Below are 20,457 nucleotides of genomic sequence, written 5' to 3'. Positions count from 1 at the left end.
CTCTCTCAGCAGTATGTAAATGTGTGACAGCGGTATTTGTGTCTCAGTATTATGTAAAAGTATAACGGAAGGATCTCTCTCTCTCTTTCTCTCAACAGTATGTAAATGTGTGACAGCGGTATCTGTGTCCGTGTATCATGTAAAAGTATGATGGAAGGATCTCTCTCTATCTCTGTCTCTCAGCAGTATGTAAATGTGTGACAGCGGTATCTGTGTCTCAGTATTATGTAAAAGTATGACAGAAGGATCTCTCTCTCTCTCTCTCTCTCTCTCTTTCAATAGTATGTAAATGTGTGACAGCGGTATATGTGTCTCAGTATTATGTAAAAGTATGACGGAAGGATCTCTCTCTCTCTCTCTCTCTCTCTCTCTCTCAATAGCATTTAAATGTGTGGCAGCAGGATCTCTGTCTCTTAATAGTATGCACACAAAAAAAGATCCAAAACTTTTTAAATGATCATTTAATAATCGAACAAATAAGCTTTACAAAATAAACGACAGGATAAACTCTACTTTCCGGATGATTTAGAAGTACATTTTACAAGGATTTGTTTTCCAGAGAACTTCATTTATACCTTTGACTTTTTAAAATATATCTTCTGACTTAGAACAACAGTTTTTGAGAGGGATTTTTATCCGAGTCTTCTCTAACAGCATAATATTTTGACAGTTGGTATTTCTACATCTAAAGTTTTTTAAAATATAAATTAAAGCCCTTTTGTCTTTGTTCACTATTTTTCAAAGCTTTACATCAGAGATTTAATATTTGATTCGTAACACTACTGGGGCTCCGAGTTAGCTAGTCGTCCAAGGCCCCGGGTGGTAAGTGATCCTAGGTCCCTTGTGTGCAATTGTCTAAGGCGCTCGTTTGTACAGATCACAAGTACATCTCAACCTTGTCCGCGCGAGTTCTAGTCTCTGTTCGGAAAAGGTGGGAATGTAAGACAGCTTGCCATACCGATTAGATAACTGGCACATTTACAGAACTTAACAAACCCAGAACAGATTAGAAAAGGAATCTTGTTCTTGCACTGTTGGTCAGCACCTTAAAAACTGGTACATGGTATGAACTTCTGGTCCATTAATTGGCATCCCCACCATATTGTTATTGCGTCATTAAATGTTCTGGGCCCAAGGTGGCTGAATGGTCAAAGGCACACACATTATAGACCGTTCACACATCTCACCTATGTCTTCGTGAGTTCGAGTCCAGGCTCGACCAACGTGGGATTGATAGATCTTCCCGGGTTCTTCTTCCGCCCAATATATTGGCTGCCATGTATAGTCCATCGTGTGCTGAAAAATAACGTTAAAATCCACAAAAACCACACAAAAACCATTAAATGTACTATTGTGTTATGAAGAAATGTTTTTACTGGTGCTTACTAAGAAATCTCAACACATCAACTGTTTTATTTCTTATTACCATGTATGTGAGAAAGCTTGCCAGTAGCTTCTCGTGGGTCGGTGGTTCTTTTAGGGGTTTTCCCTGGTTCTTCCTCCAACATTAATACTGGCCGCCATGTATAGCCTATCTTGTGCTGAAAAATGGCGTCAAACCCTACAACAACAACAACACGGATGGTAGTTTTCCATTTAAATACGAGACTGTGAAAAAAGATCCTTTTATTTTCACAACTGAAAACATAAGATTTCTCATAATGCCACGCGAAGCTCGTTTATGTTTGCCGACAAAAAAGGTGTACATGCCTTACGTTTCAGACATGGAAATTAATCTTTGATAAAGAAATTTAACCAGACGCCATTTTGCGTCTCTTTGAGGCTATTTCCTCTTACTTCACTAACAACAACGACAAACACGCTGTGGTGCATTGCTGAATCGGACTTACAGATTGGGTCAAACGATTAAAAATTACAAAAATGTAATTTACTGCGATGGATTAGTCTACCCAGTCCTAGCGCTTTCTTAAATAACGTTTATTGATTTGATCAACCTATTAAAGAGTGATGAATTTAGGTAATAGGGGTGGGGTGAGCGTGTTGTGCTGAAGAGTGAATTTAATCTTCTAAACTTATATTCACTAGCAAGTTTGGTATATATTAAAAAGAAATTTTGCTTTATCTTGTGGTACCAAATACGATATCTTTTCACTTCGCCACTCGTTATAATATCACGTTTTTGGTACAACACTATATATATAACATTAAGGTCGTAAATTCGATGAATGTCATAAAATTAAAACTGATCCGTGTTATACAGTGAAACAGACTTATCCTTCTTCCTTTTCTTCAGGTTGGACAAGGTCCTCGGAAATATCGGTGCTTATGCAGGAATAAAGTTAAGACGAGATGACGACTCTATAGATCGACTCAGCCATCACTTCACAGTCGTGATACTTATCATTTTTACGGTGATAGTCAGCACGCAACAGTATGTTGGAGACCGGATACAGTGTTGGTGTCCTGCGCAGTTCACAGAGGCTCACGTGGCCTACACAAATCACGTGAGTTTAATCTGTTTTATTTTGTAGTATAAGAAACAAAACAATAATTGCTTGTTGAAAGGAGAGGGAGAGTGTGAAAGTGAGCTGTTATGTATACTGACAATATTCCTGTATTTTTTATTGGAACCTCGCCTTTTGCTACTTTCATATGTTATGCAAATGGATTACAATTGGATTTGTGTACATATGGATTACTAGGCTGGTTATCTGTTTCGGAAACAGGATCCTACAAGAGTGCTCAGTTCAAAGAAATTTATGAAACGAGTTAAATTTCTGTGTTTTGCGAGCTTTGGCGACGATTTTCTTAAATTGCACATAAGTAGTTTGCAAATGCAAGATTCGGTTTATCTTATGAGGCAAAATACCGGTTTTATTTGATCTAGGCTCTACTTTATAGTGTTGTACTTTGCCACGGTTTGACTTCTAAAGAAAGCACAATTCTCGTCTTTTCCTTACTGGTTATCCTGGTTATTTAAAAAGAACCTTGTACATTTTAGGTATTCTTAAAATAATTTATAACCTAACCCCCACAAAATGGGGTATAACTGATGGGTATATTTTGGGTTATATTTTTGGGTTCATATACTGTTCTTTGGACTAATTCAAGTTCATTTCTACTAATAACATACAAGAGAAAATTGACATTGTATGAAAGTAGCACAGAAGCAGTTCAACATTATCTCCAGTGTGTTTTGTTGCAAATCCGCACAACTTCACCTTATACCTGTCCCATTTTCAGAAGTACATAACTGTAGAGCGGAACCATAAGGACAATATAGTGCAGTGAAAAGACCATACAATACATTCAGATGCCGATGTCTTACACCTTTTCTTTGCATTAGGTTATGACATCATTTATGACGTCATTGGCTGTTATATGTTACATATGTAGAGGATCTCAAATAAGTTGTTGTTGTTGTTGTTGTAGGGTTTAACGCCATTTTTCAGCACACGATAGGCTATGCATGGCGGCCATTATTAATGGAGGAGGAAGAACCAGGGAAAACCCCGGAAAGAACCACCGACCCACGAGAAGCTACTGGCAAGCTTTCTCACATACCCACATTAACCGAATCCAAGACTTGAACCCACGCAGACAGAGGTGAGATGGCAGTGATCCGTAACGGAGAGCGCTTTAGAACACTCGGCCACTCGGGCTCCCTCAAATAAGTAGTGATTTCATAATGAATTTATGAAACGAGTTGAATGATGTCCAGTTTTTGCGAGTCTTGGCAAGAAAAAGCTGGACATTATTTAACAAGTTTCCCGAAAATAATATTAAATCATTACCCATTGGATATTCCGTTTATCACACAGTTTTTTTTAATGGAACATAGGAGTGAAAGAAGAAGAAATAATTTCATTCATTCTGACTCAGACGATTCATCTTTCATTTCTTGCGCGTAAAAATAGTCCCCTGAAATTATTGCGCTGTTTTATAACTAGCAGAATTTATTAGTTTTGATTTAAAGAATCATAATTCAAAAAGAGTAACTGTCCATCCGAATATATAGAATATTTGATTCAAACAACATATTTTTTCAACGCAGTATGTATATGCAAGTTAGTATGATGTCACATAGTTTTAGTTCGGTTAAATAAATGTTTAACAGCGAGAGTGTGTCACTATCAATTTCACTTTTAAGTATTCAAATTGTTGGATATGTGATGGGACGATGCAGATATTCCAGATTTGCAGTAATGTATATGTGCATGGATATTCGTATTATTCGATTTGGAACAATAGACTACAGTAGACATAGAGAAAGTCGGAATTGCATCACATGATAAGAGCTAATTTACGGCGTAAACATATAGCGGTTGGATAAAGTTCTTTCATTTTCATTTTGGACACCGGTTTATGTCCACATTATCCTGTGAACAGATATTATTATTTTTATTCCTATAAGTTAACATTTAAACCACTCTTGTATATAGGGTGGAGTCCACGTTACAGGTATACTTGCAACCCTCTCCACACGCGCGCTATCAATTGACCAATTCCGTTGGTTTTACTTTTTGTTGTTGTTGTTGTTTGTTGTTTTAACTAATTTTTGTCAGCGCATGATGATCTCTGTACATGGCGCAATGTGCCCGTGTGGGGCTAAATGGGACATATAAAGACGTGACTTTTTTCCAAACTTCCCTTTGGGTTCGAAAAAATGGCTGCAAAAGTGTTAGTAGTAATAGTAAAAACAAAAATGTTCCGGTAGGCGGGGTAATGAATTTTCCCAAGATCGGAGCCAATCAGTAAAAAGTATGCTGCGCAAGAATTTCTTCGGCCTATTTGGACCAATCAGAATCGCATAATGTGATATTTAACATGTTGTGATATCAAAAATATAAAACTGCACATACTTTATATAAAGTGTACCGACTATGTGATATGCAGAGGGTTTTAAATGGAAATTGATTTAATGTTGAATTTATCGAAGAGTTGAATAGATTCCAGCTTTTGCGAGCCGTATTTAGTTTCATAAATTTAATATTAAATCTATACCCAAGTTTTTTTTTAATGAAATATTTTCGCGAGAAAGAGGAAGACATAATTTCGATTATTCTGATTCAGCCGCTGTACTTTTCAATTGTTGTGCGTAAAAAAAAATAGTCATATGCGCTTGTTGAATTAATAACCATTACATTTTAAAGTAAGTTAAAAGATATATATTGCAAAGAGCAAGTAGCCTTCCAAATCAATTGAACATTTGACACAGACCAAATCATACTTCAACACTAGGTCTCCAATGGAAATTGCTTTGTGATGTCACAGTTCATTCGAGTTAGGTTAGTCGAGTTATATTCACTGATTTCGATGATAATGTTTAAAATGTTTCCACCTCTCTCTCTCTCTCTCTCTCTCTCTCTCTCTCTCTCTCTCTCTCTCTATATATATATATATATATATATATATATATATATATATATATATATATATATATATATATATATATATATATATATATATGGAGGATGCAGATAAAGCATATAACGGACTGAGGATGCAGATAAAGCATATAACGGACTCAGGATGCAGATAAAGCATATAACAGACTGAGGATGCAGATAAAGGATATAACGGACTCAGGATGCAGACAAAGCATATAACGGACTGAGGATGCAGATAAAGCTTATAACGGACTGAGGATGCAGATAAAGCATATAACGGACTCAGGATGCAGATAAAGCATATAACAGACTGAGGATGCTGATAAAGCATATAACGGACTGAGGATGCAGATAAAGGATATAACGGACTCAGGATGCAGATAAAGCATATAACGGACTCAGGATGCAGATAAAGCATATAACAGACTGAGGATGCAGATAAAGGATATAACGGACTCAGGATGCAGACAAGGCATATAACGGACTGAGGATGCAGATAAAGCATATAACGGATTGAGGATGCAGATAAAGGATATAACGGACTCAGGATGCAGATAAAGCATATAACGGACTCAGGATGCAGATAAAGCATATAACAGACTGAGGATGCAGATAAAGGATATAACGGACTCAGGATGCAGATAAAGCATATAACGGACTGAGGTAGCAGATAAAGCATATAACGGACTGAGGATGCTGATAAAGCATATAACGGACTGAGGTAGCAGATAAAGCATATAACGGACTAAGGATGCAGATAAAGCTTATAACGGACTGAGGATGCAGATAAAGCATATAAAGGACTGAGGTAACAGATAAAGCATATAACAGACTGAGGATGCTGATAAAGCATATAACGGACTGAGGATGCTGATAAAGCGTATAACAGATTGAGGATGTTGATAAAGCATATAACGGACTGAAGATGGAGATAAAGCATATAACGGACTGAGGATGCATATTTCTTATAGTAACGTCAGCTATTTAGCGTTCGCACACAAAATATGAGTAGTAAAATAATTCTCTAACCAAATCAAAGAATGAAAGCACATACTTGGGTACCCCCCAAAAAATGAACAGAGTTGAAAAACGTATTATTCATATTGGGATTCGAACATAGTCCTCTTTTACGTGTCTACATGCTAACACGGCATCATGCGGTATGCAACATGTCGGATGAAATTCTTTGGTCATAAAGTTGTCGGGGTCTGCTGAATAAGTTATTGGATGATAAAATATGACTGATAATTTCCTCTTGTCACGTGACAGTCATGTGATAAACACAAATTTTAAACAGGGAAAGAGGAGACTCATGGCCATCAAACACCTTCTGTTTGATGAAGTGTGTTGGAAGTGTGTTGGTGTGTTCCGTCGTACCGTAATGAATATGAGGAGAAATGTAATCGGGTCACGAATCGATAAGTGCTGAAATAAATTTAACGTCCTTTTTTTAAATTCCTGAAATTAGTCAAGCTTTGAGAACTTGGGTTTTGGAAACGTCTCGAACGGGTTTCAAGTCAAGAACTTTTTCGTGAAGTTATATTTTTTTTGTTTGATTCATAGAATGTTCTCTTTGAATGAAAACAATATTTTGTTTATCTTTTCCAGGTCATAAAAGAAGTTGATTACAACTGACAAAATAAGTTAATATATAGGCACATATTTGAAATAAGTAAGCTTATAGACATGTATCTTGAAATAATGAGGCATATAGGCACGTATTTTAAAATTAAATATACCCACAAATACTGGTGTGTCATTGTTATGTTATATCAGAGTTTTAAACTCAAAACAATTTTTTTCTTGCAGTTTTGCTGGGTGTCCAACACGTACCATATTCCATTTGAAGAAGTCATCCCCATCCACGATGAACCCAAAAAGGAGACGATGATTACATATTATCAATGGGTCCCGATGATCCTTCTCTTCATGGCCCTAATGTTTAAAATGCCTAGGTTGATATGGAAGACCATGACGTCGACTGCAGCATTCAGTCTTGACGACCTGTGTACCATGCTCTTCGGAATACAACTCTGCAAAAAGGATGAAAGGGACGAGAAAATGGCGGACGTGATTGATTACCTTCATAACTACTTCCAGACAGCGACACTGTATAGTAAAGGCTATTGCTATTCCTTGCGTATGAAAATTGCAAGATATTCTTGTTTCATCTGTGGAAGACGTTACGGAAACTTCTTTTTCACCTCAGCGATTTTCGTGAAATGCCTCTACGTCGCGAATGCGATTGCTCAGTTTTTTCTCCTGAACGACTTTTTGGGTGCAGAGTTTAGTTTGTACGGATTCGAGGTCCTGAATGGAATGCTAGCAGAGGATAATAATCACGTTGCCCATTCTCCAAGGTTCCCGCGTGTGACTTTGTGCGATTTTAAAATTCGGCAGTTGCAGAATATTCATCAGTACACAGTTCAGTGCGTGCTTCCAGTGAACCTTTTCAACGAGAAGATCTTCATTTTCATCTGGTTTTGGTTCCTTTTCGTGGCTTGTGTTAGCGCATACGGATTGGCCATCACGCTATACAATTCGCTCGTTCCACCTAGAAAAATTCATTTCATCAAAAAGCATCTAAAACTGAGGAAAATGTATGCAACAGACAAGGATAATCCCAGACAAAGTCGTGCGGATAGGTCTTTGATAAAGCAATTCGAAGCCGATTACCTGAAAGTGGATGGTGTATTTATACTTCATGTTGTGTGTAAAAACGCATCGGACATCGTGGCTGGAGACCTTATAGCAGGATTGTGGACAAAATTCCAAGAGTGTAAGAAGAATGACGCAAATGGCGAGGGTTATGTCTGAAAGAAACAAAGAGAACGACGAGGGGTGTGTTTGAAGGATGCCTAAAATCAAGGAAACGTATCGGGAGCATTTATTAATTCTGCAGCAATTATTTTATGATTTGAAAGAAAAGAGAGAAACGTTCCTTTGATAGGGAGCATTCGTTTTAAGAATGAAAATTGATTTTATGAGAAAATACTCACTTTGAAATTGCATTGGATAAAGCTCCCAAAAGTTTGTCACTAAACAATAAGAAGAACAGGTACGCGTTTTGCTCTCAATCGGACATCATCGTCCTTTTTCCATCGTATGCTAGAAACATTCGGATATAAGTAATGGCGATTTTGTAAAACAAATTTTTAGCAAATCAATATCAGCGTGAGGAGTGGTGGGGGTATTGCATACCTGCATGATCCTCACTCTTTATACACTGTTACTGTTTATTCGAATAAACAGTAACAACACGTTGTTACATATCAATGCATACGAACATTTTACTACATTTCTCGTTAAGGACACAGTGGCAAATGTACAAAAATAAAATAATACTGAGTTACAAATGAAAACGTGTTGTATAGCTTTCCACGTTTTGTCAACACTTGTCCCTTGTACAATCATCATCAGAATATTTTGCTGACATAAAATGTTAATTTCTTTCTTAAATGAGTCCTGTTTGGTGATTCATTTCTAAATGTATATTTGTGTGTGTGTGTATATATATATATATATATATATATATATATATATATATATATATATATATATATAGAGAGAGAGAGAGAGAGAGAGAGAGAGAGAGAGAGAGAGAGAGAGAGAGAGAGAGTCTCAGCTGCAATATACTTGAGTTAACCAAGTCTTACATGCCATGCCAAGAAGAAACTGTCTCATTTATACATCAGATTTGTACGGACTGTTGCAATCATTCTTTATTCACTTTATAAAATGAATAAAGATTTACTGTTTTTTGGACACTTCCTCAAAAGATGGGATATATTTTCTACGAGCCTTTTATAATGAGAGCAACATTCCGTGCAAAATCTTAGTTTGAAATCATCAAAATTTAGGACCTTTACTTACAAGGAAAGAAGATTAATTCACTCTCATTCAGATTAACAAATTCTTTTGTTTTGTTTTTGCTTTTGTTGTTTTTTGTTCTTTAACAGCTGAACGAATGGAGTTTTTACACTAATGTAAAACACTCTTTTATTGGTGCGCCTTTTTGTTCATCTTTAAAAACGCCCGGTATTACGCTAAGTTCAGCTTTTACGATACTTTAAGTCTTTTGGCGTTCTTTGTTAGAATTACCTTCTTTGATTGCCCGACGATATCCTGCTGTGTGGCCTAGGACGTTAAAGTCGTTTCATTTGAGTCGCATATTGCGTTCGAACAAGATTTGCTTTGATGTGTTCTTGGGCTCTTGTCCGTTATGCTATTCTTTGAATTCGCTGACTTCCAATCTCATCAGTAGACTTCCAGCCTCATCAGTAGATTTTCAGCCTCATCAATAGACTTCCAGTCTCAACAGTAAACTTCCAGCCTCATCAGTAGCCTTTCAGCTTCATCAGTAGACTTCCAGTCTCATCAGTAGACTTCCAGCCTCATCAGTAGATTTTCAGCCTCATCAATAGACTTCCAGCCTCATCACTAGACTTCCAGTCTCATCAGTAGGCTTCCAGCCTCATCAGTAGATTTTCAGCCTCATCAATAGACTTCCAGTCTCAACAGTAAACTTCGAGCATCATCAGTAGCCTTTCAGCCTCATCAGTAGACTTCCAGCTTCATCAGTAGACTTCCAGCTTCATCAGTAGATTTTCAGTCTCATCAGTAGATTTTAAGCATCATCAATAGACTTTCAGCCTCATCACTAGACTTCCAGTCTCATCAGTAGATTTTAAGCATCATCAATAGACTTTCAGCCTCATCACTAGACTTCCAGTCTCATCAGTAGACTTCCAGCTTTATCAGTAGACTTCCAGCTTCATCAGTAGATTTTCAGCCTCATCAGTAGATTTTAAGCATCATCAATAGACTTTCAGCCTCATCACTAGACTTTCAGCCTCATCAGTAGCCTTTCAGCCTCATCAGTAGCCTTTCAGCCTCATCAGTACACTTGCAGCCTCGTCAGTATATTTTCAGCCTCATCAATAGACCCCTGGCCTCACAAGTTTTTGTCTTAATTTCAGTTTTTTCACTCTTGTTATTGGAATTCCTCTTGCCATCTCTGTCATGAATGTTCAGCTGTGTGTTTTTCTACGTTTTTCATTTATCGCGTTGGAATATATATTTTGTATGGCATCTTTATATTTATTTTTCACACTGGAAAACATTGATCCATTTAGCATTGAATCATGCAAAGCATTGTACACATGTGATGCCAATTATTTATTTTGCACTGAAATCCATGTATGTATTTAACAATAACCTGTTTGATGGTAAATTTGCATCCTTTGAAGACATTGGTATTTAACATGAACTATTTAAAATGAAAACGTTTCGTAATAGAAGATGTCGGTTTATTTAGCGTACAAACTTTCAATGTTATTTTTTTTTTACTTGAAGACCTTGATTTGTAAAGCATGAAATCCATTATTGTAAAAACTGTCACACTTTAAATCAATAATTTTATTTAGAACGACATATATAAACATTTGACACAACTTAATTCATTGAACCGAAATTTATATCATGACGTTTTGAAATTTATATCATATCATAATTCATTAAACTGGATTTTTTTAATCTTGTTTTGATTTCGTGTGCGATCTCAATAAATAAAATTTAAAGATTTGCTACATATACAATTGTTTCTCTTTTTTTCTCTTGGTATTTCTAATCCTTCTTTCCCTATCAGATTTAAGAATATTTACACATTTATTATATTGTACGTTTACTTCGTTTGGAAATTTAAATGCATTACTCGTTAAGCTATTTTGATCTTTTTGCACAAGGACTCATAATAATTGAACAAATAACTTAATTTGTCTATGTTTCACGATACAATTAAAAATAGCTTTCATGTTGTTTTTATTTTACAAAGGCGTGATAAAACTTGTAGTTTTGAGATAATGGCATGTCTCACCTGATACAAAACAACTTTGGACTAATGCGAAATTCGGATAAAACATGTTGGTCTCTTTACGGACTTGTGGCATCATCGATTAAAACATTCCTTTCTCTTCGGTTAATCGCATAATCGGATTAGCATCTTACCCACATCCACTACTTAATATAATCTGTTAAATGTTTTCGGTTGGTTGTGTATGTTAGAATTATTGTGACATTATTGGCTGCAAGGCCTCGGACGTAGAATAAAATGGCTGGTGATAGAGTAGCGCGTTATTGAAACATGCTAGTCATAGAAGCGTTTAATTAGGTTTTATGCTTTTTTCCCCACGTTGATAGTTGTTGGTGCATTTTGGCACTATGTTCTCAGAGCAATTTTATTAATTTTATCCAGTTTTCCTTAGTTCAACCCCAAACCTACCATTCTGAGGCTATTTACAAAGGGAAAGACGTTATAATGTGAATATATCGAGTTATTTTGTGGCTATTCAATCGTACTCATAACTCTGATACATACATACATATATATATATATATATATATATATATATATATATATATATATATATATATATATATATATATATATATATATATATATATATATATATGTGTGTGTGTGTGTGTGTGTGTTATTAAGAAATAGAAACAAATGATTTATCATCCGGAAACTGTAGTATTTTTTTAATGGAAAATTTCCAACTTTTTTTTATTAACATTCTAATGAAATCGACAGTAGTATATCGACCAACAAAAAAACCTATTTAGAATTGACATTTAATGTACCCTATTGTAAACTATTGAACCTAGAACCCATATGATTCTGGAAAAATTAAATTCAACATCCTACCTGTAATTCTAGTTTGTTAGTTAGATGCAGTAGATGAATATTTTATGAAATCACATTTCAATCAATCAACCAATTAGGATTTAATCCTCTCCGTATTTTCGTTGTGAATTTTCATGTGTTTGCTCAAACACAATTCTCAGAAAACTGGTGACGTAATTCACAGTTCCATGAAGTTCAATTCAATACTTTAAATTATTTAATTAAGTAAAACCACTGCGACAAATGTGACATGCAAAATTTTGTTTACGTTTGAAAAAGATCACATGGCCTTAAGGTTAGATAATGTCAAAGGAGGTCAAATCTATACGAAGTCATTGAAAAAACAATTTTTGCCTGATTTTTGCATTTTTTTTTTATTCATGTTTGTTCTTTTATGAATTTTGTTTTAGTTTGATCTGGTTGCAGTTATATAATTTAATTACAAAATGGTATTGCTGTTAATGATGAGCTGTTAGTACTTATACGTTTCATCGTGTTATAAAAAATATATAACACAAATTTGGAATGTCATAGGCATATTTATAACATAGAGCATTTACTTTACTTCCATTCTTTCATGGCCAATCCATGTTCCCTCTTAGATGTATAACATCCACAAATTAACCTGTTTTACTTTCTTCTCAACTTTAATGGAGTACTTTTATTTTATAACTGTTCAGAAAAGAATATCGGAAGCTATAATAGTTTAAATCGGGTATGTCACGTTTATAAAAGAACAGTACGTGCGTTTAGCAGGTCTGAAGAAAACGTCTTTCGAACTTTATTTCAGAAACAAATTAATATAAAGTTAAAGTAAACGAAGTTATAACGACAGCTTTCCTGCAATGGTAAAACAGCCCTTTGACGCTCTATTAAAAATTATAACAGAGCTTTCCTGCATTGGTAAAACAGATCCCTCGACGCTCTATTATGCACTACAAGTACTTTAAGACACTTGTATTTAAATAACGAGACGTTTTATGACCCCAATAATTATTGTCGAGAGCCGTGCTAAGTACATCAGGTTGATGAAGACCATCTACTGAATATTGGATATTCTATAGTTGTTCTGAATATTATTTTAACGTGAAACATGCATGCATATCTAGCCGTTGGAACTGGTGACATAACTTTTTTTACTTTTTATTTATCCTGGACGAAAACAAAATCCATTATCAACATAAACCGTTGTTCACGAGTTTTAGATTTAATTGATTGCATAAGATAATTGATAACATACTTTATCTGTGACCAGACTGAATATTTTGATAATGGTGTGAGAGATAAGGCTCCGCCTAGCAGTATGCCAAGCACTTTTTCCTTCCACTTTATCTCGATCCGATGATGTCTTATATAAGGATTTTATTTCTAAAGTACAACGTCGAGAAAGATTTCGTGCCATATTCAATAAGGTATATAAAACAACTGCAGTCGCCTTTTTATTATTTTCAGCTATTTAATTAATTGCAAGCGTGGTAATGTCGCATTAAAGATCACTTTCCAATCTTCCAAAAGCTTTTACTCAGAAAAGATATCAAATTTAAGGGTGATACCGGTAGATATGAACACGACTTTGTACAAATGTATAAATGCACAGATATCATTTAATCTCTCTCTCTCTCTCTCTCTCTCTCTCTCTCTCTCTCTCTCTCTCTCCAAAACACTGACCGAAACACCCATCTTCTTATCCACCCTTTGTCTGTATACAGACCAATTTTCGTCTCCATTCTATGTTATTATTTTATATTACAGTGTATTGTTTGTTTTTATAACACATTTGGCAGGTCATTTGAAACTGGTTTTCATTTAGCACACTTAACCCTGTACAAACTTAGATATTCATTGGAAAAATAGACAGTGCTTCTAACTCAGTTCCTGTTCAAACGAAGAAAACAAATCTAGCACTTGGGATTCGAAACTTGAGGCACTGTGCTTTTGGGATCTGTACATTTTTTCTAAAAGTAAATATAGTTTGTAAAACGTATGGACTTTCAAGACCTACATAATTGCATATACTCCACTGATTATATTATGATTGGATTACACCACCCTCTACGCCTAATTTAAACGTTTTTTTTTAATACTTTATTTGCAGCGTTCTTTACCAGAGTTCTGAATGAGAATAGAACATACGCCAATCGTTTTGAGCGTTGAGAACTAAAATTTTACTTTAGAAAACTCCAATATTTATTCCTTTTTCTGAGTCAACTGAAACTTAGCATATGGTTTTAGAATGTCATATTTTGTGTCTCAACATTTCTAAAAACAACATTACACGCTAACATTAAACCCTTCTGTTATAGCATAGTACCTCTTATAAGGCGATTCTGGTAATGAATCTTATTTCATTAAGTTGTAGTAAAATTATATGTACCATGCACTCCATTATACGACGGTTTCACTATAAGGCGGCATGTACAAGCACTGTAACATTCGAATACTCTATTATTCAACGTAACTACTTTGCCGGCTTTTACTTTTCATCCTCTCTCGTTGTGTTTAGGTGTCTCATCGTGTTTAGGTCTCTCGTTGTGTTTAGGTGTCTCATCGTGTTTAGGTCTCTCGTCGTGTTTAGGTCTCTTAACGACTCCTTGGACCAAGCAAGTTCTGTTCAAACTTGAAGAAGAAAACAAAAACAAAAAAGGAGGACTATGGTCTTCATAGCAGTCGTTAACTCAATTGTTCCATTTTGGAAAACACTATAAAGATGGAAATGAGATTTCAAAATATACAGTTGCTTTTCATGTGTGTTTCATAATATTTATTCGTGGTGAACAAATCTCAGATGTGACGAACTTCCGAAAATATTCACATAGCATTCCACATACAAAGAAGCGGTATGCGCCTGCAGCGCAAGACTAAATAGCACGTCGTATGGCTATATCGGAAACAGCGGAATGTCGGATAACCGAAGGTCGGATAATCAGGACTCTACTGTACTATTTAGTTATCTTTAAGGAATGATGATCTACTATTGACGGATTTATGTAAATTATCACCGTTATGTACAATAAAAAAGACTGAAGTTCAAGAAGTATGGTATAACGGGATGATTAGGATAACTGGCTCAATTTCTCTCAAACTGTGGAGACTAAAGACGCATAAACTAACACTTCGAACTGGTATGTGTATACATACCTGAAATTTTTATAAGCAGAAATGATGTCACAGACATTCAGTTCTTATCGTATGCTTTGAATATTGCCCCCAGACAGGATTAAAAGTTCAGTCTTTAAAAAAAAATGAATAAATTATGAAATCATAAAACCGTTTTAATTACAATTTTAATTGAATGGTGTCTTTTACCAAATCAAGATGACCCAATAACACATTATGTTATCTATGTTACAGTCTATAGGACAAAGTCAGTGCCAGATAGACCGGTTGATCATAACTTGATCGTAATCTTTGTAATCTTCTTAGAGATAGATTACAAATTTATTACTCAGTACAATGGCTTGTTTCAAACCACGCATGGTGACACATTTTGTACTTATCATACGTACTAGCTTATAAGACAAATACAACTGCAAACTACACAGACCCAGACCTGCCGTCGCATAATGCGCTGGCAAATTTGGGTTCTTGCAGTTTGTTAGGAGTAATCAGTATTAAAAAAATAACATCGATTCTGATCTGCCGGCTCACCATGCGTCGGTAGGTTAGGGTCTATGTTTTTAGCAGTTGGACTCAACTTATAGGTGAATACAGACAGTACAAAACGTGATTACCGTTAAATGCCATGAAACGATCGTCTAGATCGATAATATTTTTTTATTAATAAAGACTGTTATATCAAGAAAATTACAACGAATTTTCAGATTCTCAAGATGTTATCAGGTTAACATCGTGTAGGTATTTAAGTTTCACCATACCTACAAGGAATGAGATGAGTGGTCATATTTGACTCACTTGGTTTGGTTTGCACATCAAGATTATTTAGTACTGAGGCAACCGGACTAAAATTTCTTGCCCATTGACTCATCACGATGGCAGCCCCGGCCGAATCCTACGGTATGATTCGTACCCTTTCGGTTACATGCACTCTAACCAGTGAGTCAACGCGTGTCGGAGAGTCGAACCACCGACAAACGTCCATAAGCATAATTTGACCATTCTAATTATCTTGTACCCGATCTCAGAAAACGGTTCCTTGGTTTAAAAGCCAAATATAGGTATATCCCAAAAAGGGCAATCTTTTTTAACTCAATATCTGACAAAGAAATAAAGCAACAAAATGCACACAATAATAACGACCTATGATTTCTATTCAACATTGTTAGTGCCTGGAAAATTAAGAGATACTATCAAACAAACCAGTACTATACATCACGTTTAAATCTGGCATGCTATGTTTGACATTTGTCCTTGAAGACATCATATCTTATAAAAAATACCATGCTTTGTATATTTGCATTGAAAATGATCATATTCATTAGCAGGTATTGTCTATCCAGTGTTCTACAGAGCTAACAAATTCAGTTTGGAACCAACGGACCGTTGTCCGGTGCAGCACAGTGTACATAAATATGACTTTATATGACTAAACATTAGAAAATACCATTTGTCATACTTTGGCTGGTATTGTTTAAATGTTATCAATATCATATCTATCATATCATGCAAAGATTACATTCAGATCATCATGAACTATTATTCAAGTACTTGTTAAGATAATATCTTATATATATATATATATATATATATATATATATATATATATATATATATATATATATATATATATATATATATATATATACATACATACATACATACATACATACATACATACATACATACATTAACAGACAGAGAGAGAGAGCGAGGGCAGCATAGATCATGATCTACCGGCGCATTAGAATTTTTAGAACGTTGCAGCTTGAACACTTAAGATTCAAATGTGAGACACATCACGTATTCCTTTTAAAATGAAATAGAAACCCGGTCCAACACCGTTTCAGACACGTGGTCTTTCATCGAAAACTAGGGGTAGAAATTAAGCTAACTCCATTTGTTTTGTTGAGAACTTCACTTCAGAAACTAGAATAGGTACAGTGTACCAATCTAGAAGGGTTGGTGTTGGGGGACATTTGATACGCACTGAATACTTTCAGATCGGCCAGTTGTTGTAATATCGGCTTGAAATTTTTTCTTCTAATTTTCCAAGGCTCCAACCAGTTCCTTCAACGTCTACATATATTCTGTCCGTGCGAATTTATTTTTACGAAAGGACAAAAATATACATGCCTACTCCGCGCGGAACTATTTATTAAAGCTGGTTGTACCCTGATTTAGCAAGGGTTATTTTGTAGAGGGGCATCAACAAAGCCTATTTTGGTCCTTCAGAAAGTCTGCACTAACTTTAATTAAGAAATACACGTGTTGTATACTGTGATCATCTAGTGCAAAAAAAAAAAAAAAAAAAAAAAAAACAACTGGGGACCTCTAGTGTTCCGACTTTATTAAAATCCACGGTTACACATGAAAATCTGACAGCGACCACTTAGGGGTTATGTTCTGGTAACCCATGTTATTTCCAAAATCGCTAATTTTATTTACCAATCAGATGAACTCTTATATATTCGTATTTGGAGACTGAGCAGTGTGGATGCAGAGCAGGGGTGCACAACCTTTTTCGGCCAAGGGCCAGATTGCATTTTCCAAGACCACTCACGGGCCGCAAACACTAATTTCTTTAATATAATTACTGTTCACGGGCCAGATTTCTGTGTTGTTTTAATTTGCCCCGAGGGCTGGACAGAACACGTTTGCGGGCCGGATTAGGCCCGCGGGCCGGGGGTTGTGCATCCCTGATGTAGGTCATGAATGTTTACAGAACGATTCGATTCACGTTCAGATTTTTGAAAGCTGTGTTTCCATTGGCTAATTCAAAGGTCATATGAACATGACCCTTAAGCAGTCGTCGTCAGATCTTCACGTAGGATAGCGGAGATCTAATTTTAATCAGACTGACTAGTGCTCAAATGATTTTCTCACTCGTTAACATTGATGTCGACCAAACATAAATGAGTAGTTTGAAACATACGAGTAAATGGTGAGATATCATGGAAAATTAATTAGTGGTCTGAGCAGTACCGGTGAAGGTTGAGATATCATGGAAAATTAATTAGTGGTCCGAGCAGTACGGGTGAAGGTTGAGATATCATGGAAAATTAATTAGTGGTCTGAGCAATACGGGTGAAGGTTGAGATATCATGGAAAATGAATTAGTGGTCCGACCAGTACGGGTGAAGATTGAGCTATCATGGAAAATTAATTAGTGGTCTGAGCAGTACGGGTGAAGGTTGAGATATGGAAAATTAATTAGCAGTCCGAGCAATACGGGTGAAGGTTCAGATTTCAAAGAAAAGGAGTTTTATACGAAGACGACCCAAATAAATAAATGAAAACGCCCAACAGGAAAATAATAATAATAAAAAACACAACATACTTACGTCTTATGGTCTGATAATAACAACAAACTGGATTGAATATCGTGCGATATGATGTCACAATGATATCACAATGATGTCACAATGAAAGCAGCATATGTTGAAAAAAAATAATCGTACTACTCTGTTATGTGCTATGCTTGGACCAGACGTCCTCTTGTCTTTACCCAATTACTACGGGGCCCTCATAGTAAAAATCTACAGCGAGCAATCATTTTCGTCTGGAAGTTTCTATATGCAGTTAAGATGCAGGTCTTTCAGCACTGAATAGATTTTGGTTAAACTATATCAGTATTACATTTTAGAACAACAGTTAATATTTAATTTAGGATAAGTAAATGCGGCTACATAACCACGTATGCATACATTTTACTTTCATTTCGAAACTTTCCGCACATGTCATGCTCTTTCGTATTATATCGGTGTCGTAAGTCTGTTTTGACCCTTGGTCATCGATACCTCAGTCCATCGTCTCTGTGCATAAGTACGCGAGCGCATTGATTGGATCCCACCTTCGTTTTTTAAATCAACGATTGAAATGAAATTAGAAAGGAGAAAAAGGTTCTGTATGGCGGCTCATATCCGCTTCATTGTGACGTTATTTGTATATTGTGACTTCTGTCGCCTGCTATCTTATAACTTCGTCAGACATGTACCCATGTCTGCAAATAAAGGCAAGTAAAGAATTCCCGTCGTTTTCTCTTCTTTTTTATTTAGATATTAGGGAACAATTCACAGTCTACACTAAAACCGCTAATGAGAAAATACCGCGGAAAATGCAACATAAACTGAGCGTGATGCAATTATCAAAGCGTAGGGTTTGCTCAAGGTGGAGTTCTGCCTCCAGATTTACATCGTTGTGACAAAGGCTTATTATCCTGCCAAAGGGACGTAATCCATTGTTAGAATTGTGTGTCTCGAGTGAATGCCATCTGGTTTAAATTTACGGTATGCTATTCTGACGTTTAGTGCGTAGATGATTTTATGCTTCAAAAATACTGTTTACACCACCAAACTAGACGTCACCGAAGATCGCCAAATGATATGATAATATTTAATATAGTCCTTATGATCAGCTGCCTTTCATAAACATTCATTTCAGGAACTGATCTTTAAATACGATACTAAAGCACAAAGTCAATGGTATAATGAGTTCAGAAATTCGTCGAATTTTGACTTCTTTCGACGCGTCGAAATCTAAATCTAAGAAATCTCTAATAACGTTGTCAAATTATAGACCTGACAATGATAAGAACACCTTTTTTTTCGTTATATGAAAATATATGATGACTTGAAAATTAAAACAAAAATGCGTGACTAAAACAATATCAACGTATGTGGAAAGGCTTGGAAAAGAGCGTGGAACACAGATACAGTCTATGTTAAGGTTGCTGTTCAGTGGATTTGAAAGATATGAAGAATTGCTTAGAACACAGACACAGTCTATTTTAAGGAAACTGTAAGAGATGTTAAAGATATGAAGAAAGTGATATAGGCAAAGATGTGCAAAAATAATTGCTTTATATGTGTAGCAGTTTCCTTGTGTATTTCCATAAATGTGCTCATTTTTAATTTATATAGACAAAACAAAGCATATGGTAATGACCAAAGTGTGTATACGGACCTTACTTTAAGCTGCATCACAAAGGGGAATCAAACAGGCAATACAAAGGGGAATCTAACAGGCAATACACATGCTCTATTGCAATGCAAATAACTGGGCCGACCTTACATTGGTATAAGTCTTAAATAGATAAAAGGTTATATTTTGATATACAATTTGTTAGACAAGGACTGCGACTACTTCACTATTGAAAAAAGTCGACCTGTCACATCAGAGTATTTGTTGACCTGAACGTGGAAATCCTTTGTCTTTACTGCAGAAGTCTAACAATAGAAAGACTACATGGTATTCCGAATGGTGAATCAGAGGATTGAAATATAATCGTGTGTTATAGGTATA

The 20,457-nt window shown here is 35.6% G+C and overlaps 1 protein-coding gene across 4 annotated transcripts in view; it reads left to right on the top strand.

Moving 5' to 3' along the window:
* LOC149790422 (innexin unc-9-like) overlaps positions 1–10,948 on the top strand; it is a 56,070-nt gene extending 45,122 nt beyond the window's left edge. For all 4 annotated transcript variants that reach the window (XM_089972474.1, XM_089972472.1, XM_089972471.1 and 1 more), the window contains exons 2-3: positions 2,255–2,465; positions 7,161–10,948. In XM_089972474.1, the coding sequence (XP_089828600.1) occupies positions 2,255–2,465; positions 7,161–8,168 (1,219 nt within the window). In that variant the 3' untranslated portion in view covers positions 8,169–10,948. The remainder of the gene's footprint in view (positions 1–2,254; positions 2,466–7,160) is intronic.
* Positions 10,949–20,457: the final 9,509 nt, after the last annotated feature.

Source organism: Sinohyriopsis cumingii, chromosome 10, assembly GCF_028554795.1.
Source record: "Sinohyriopsis cumingii isolate HCF-2022 chromosome 10, ASM2855479v2, whole genome shotgun sequence".
In the NCBI taxonomy this organism is placed as follows: Eukaryota; Metazoa; Mollusca; class Bivalvia; order Unionida; family Unionidae; genus Sinohyriopsis; species Sinohyriopsis cumingii.
This window is presented reverse-complemented; position numbering and strand designations above follow the sequence as displayed.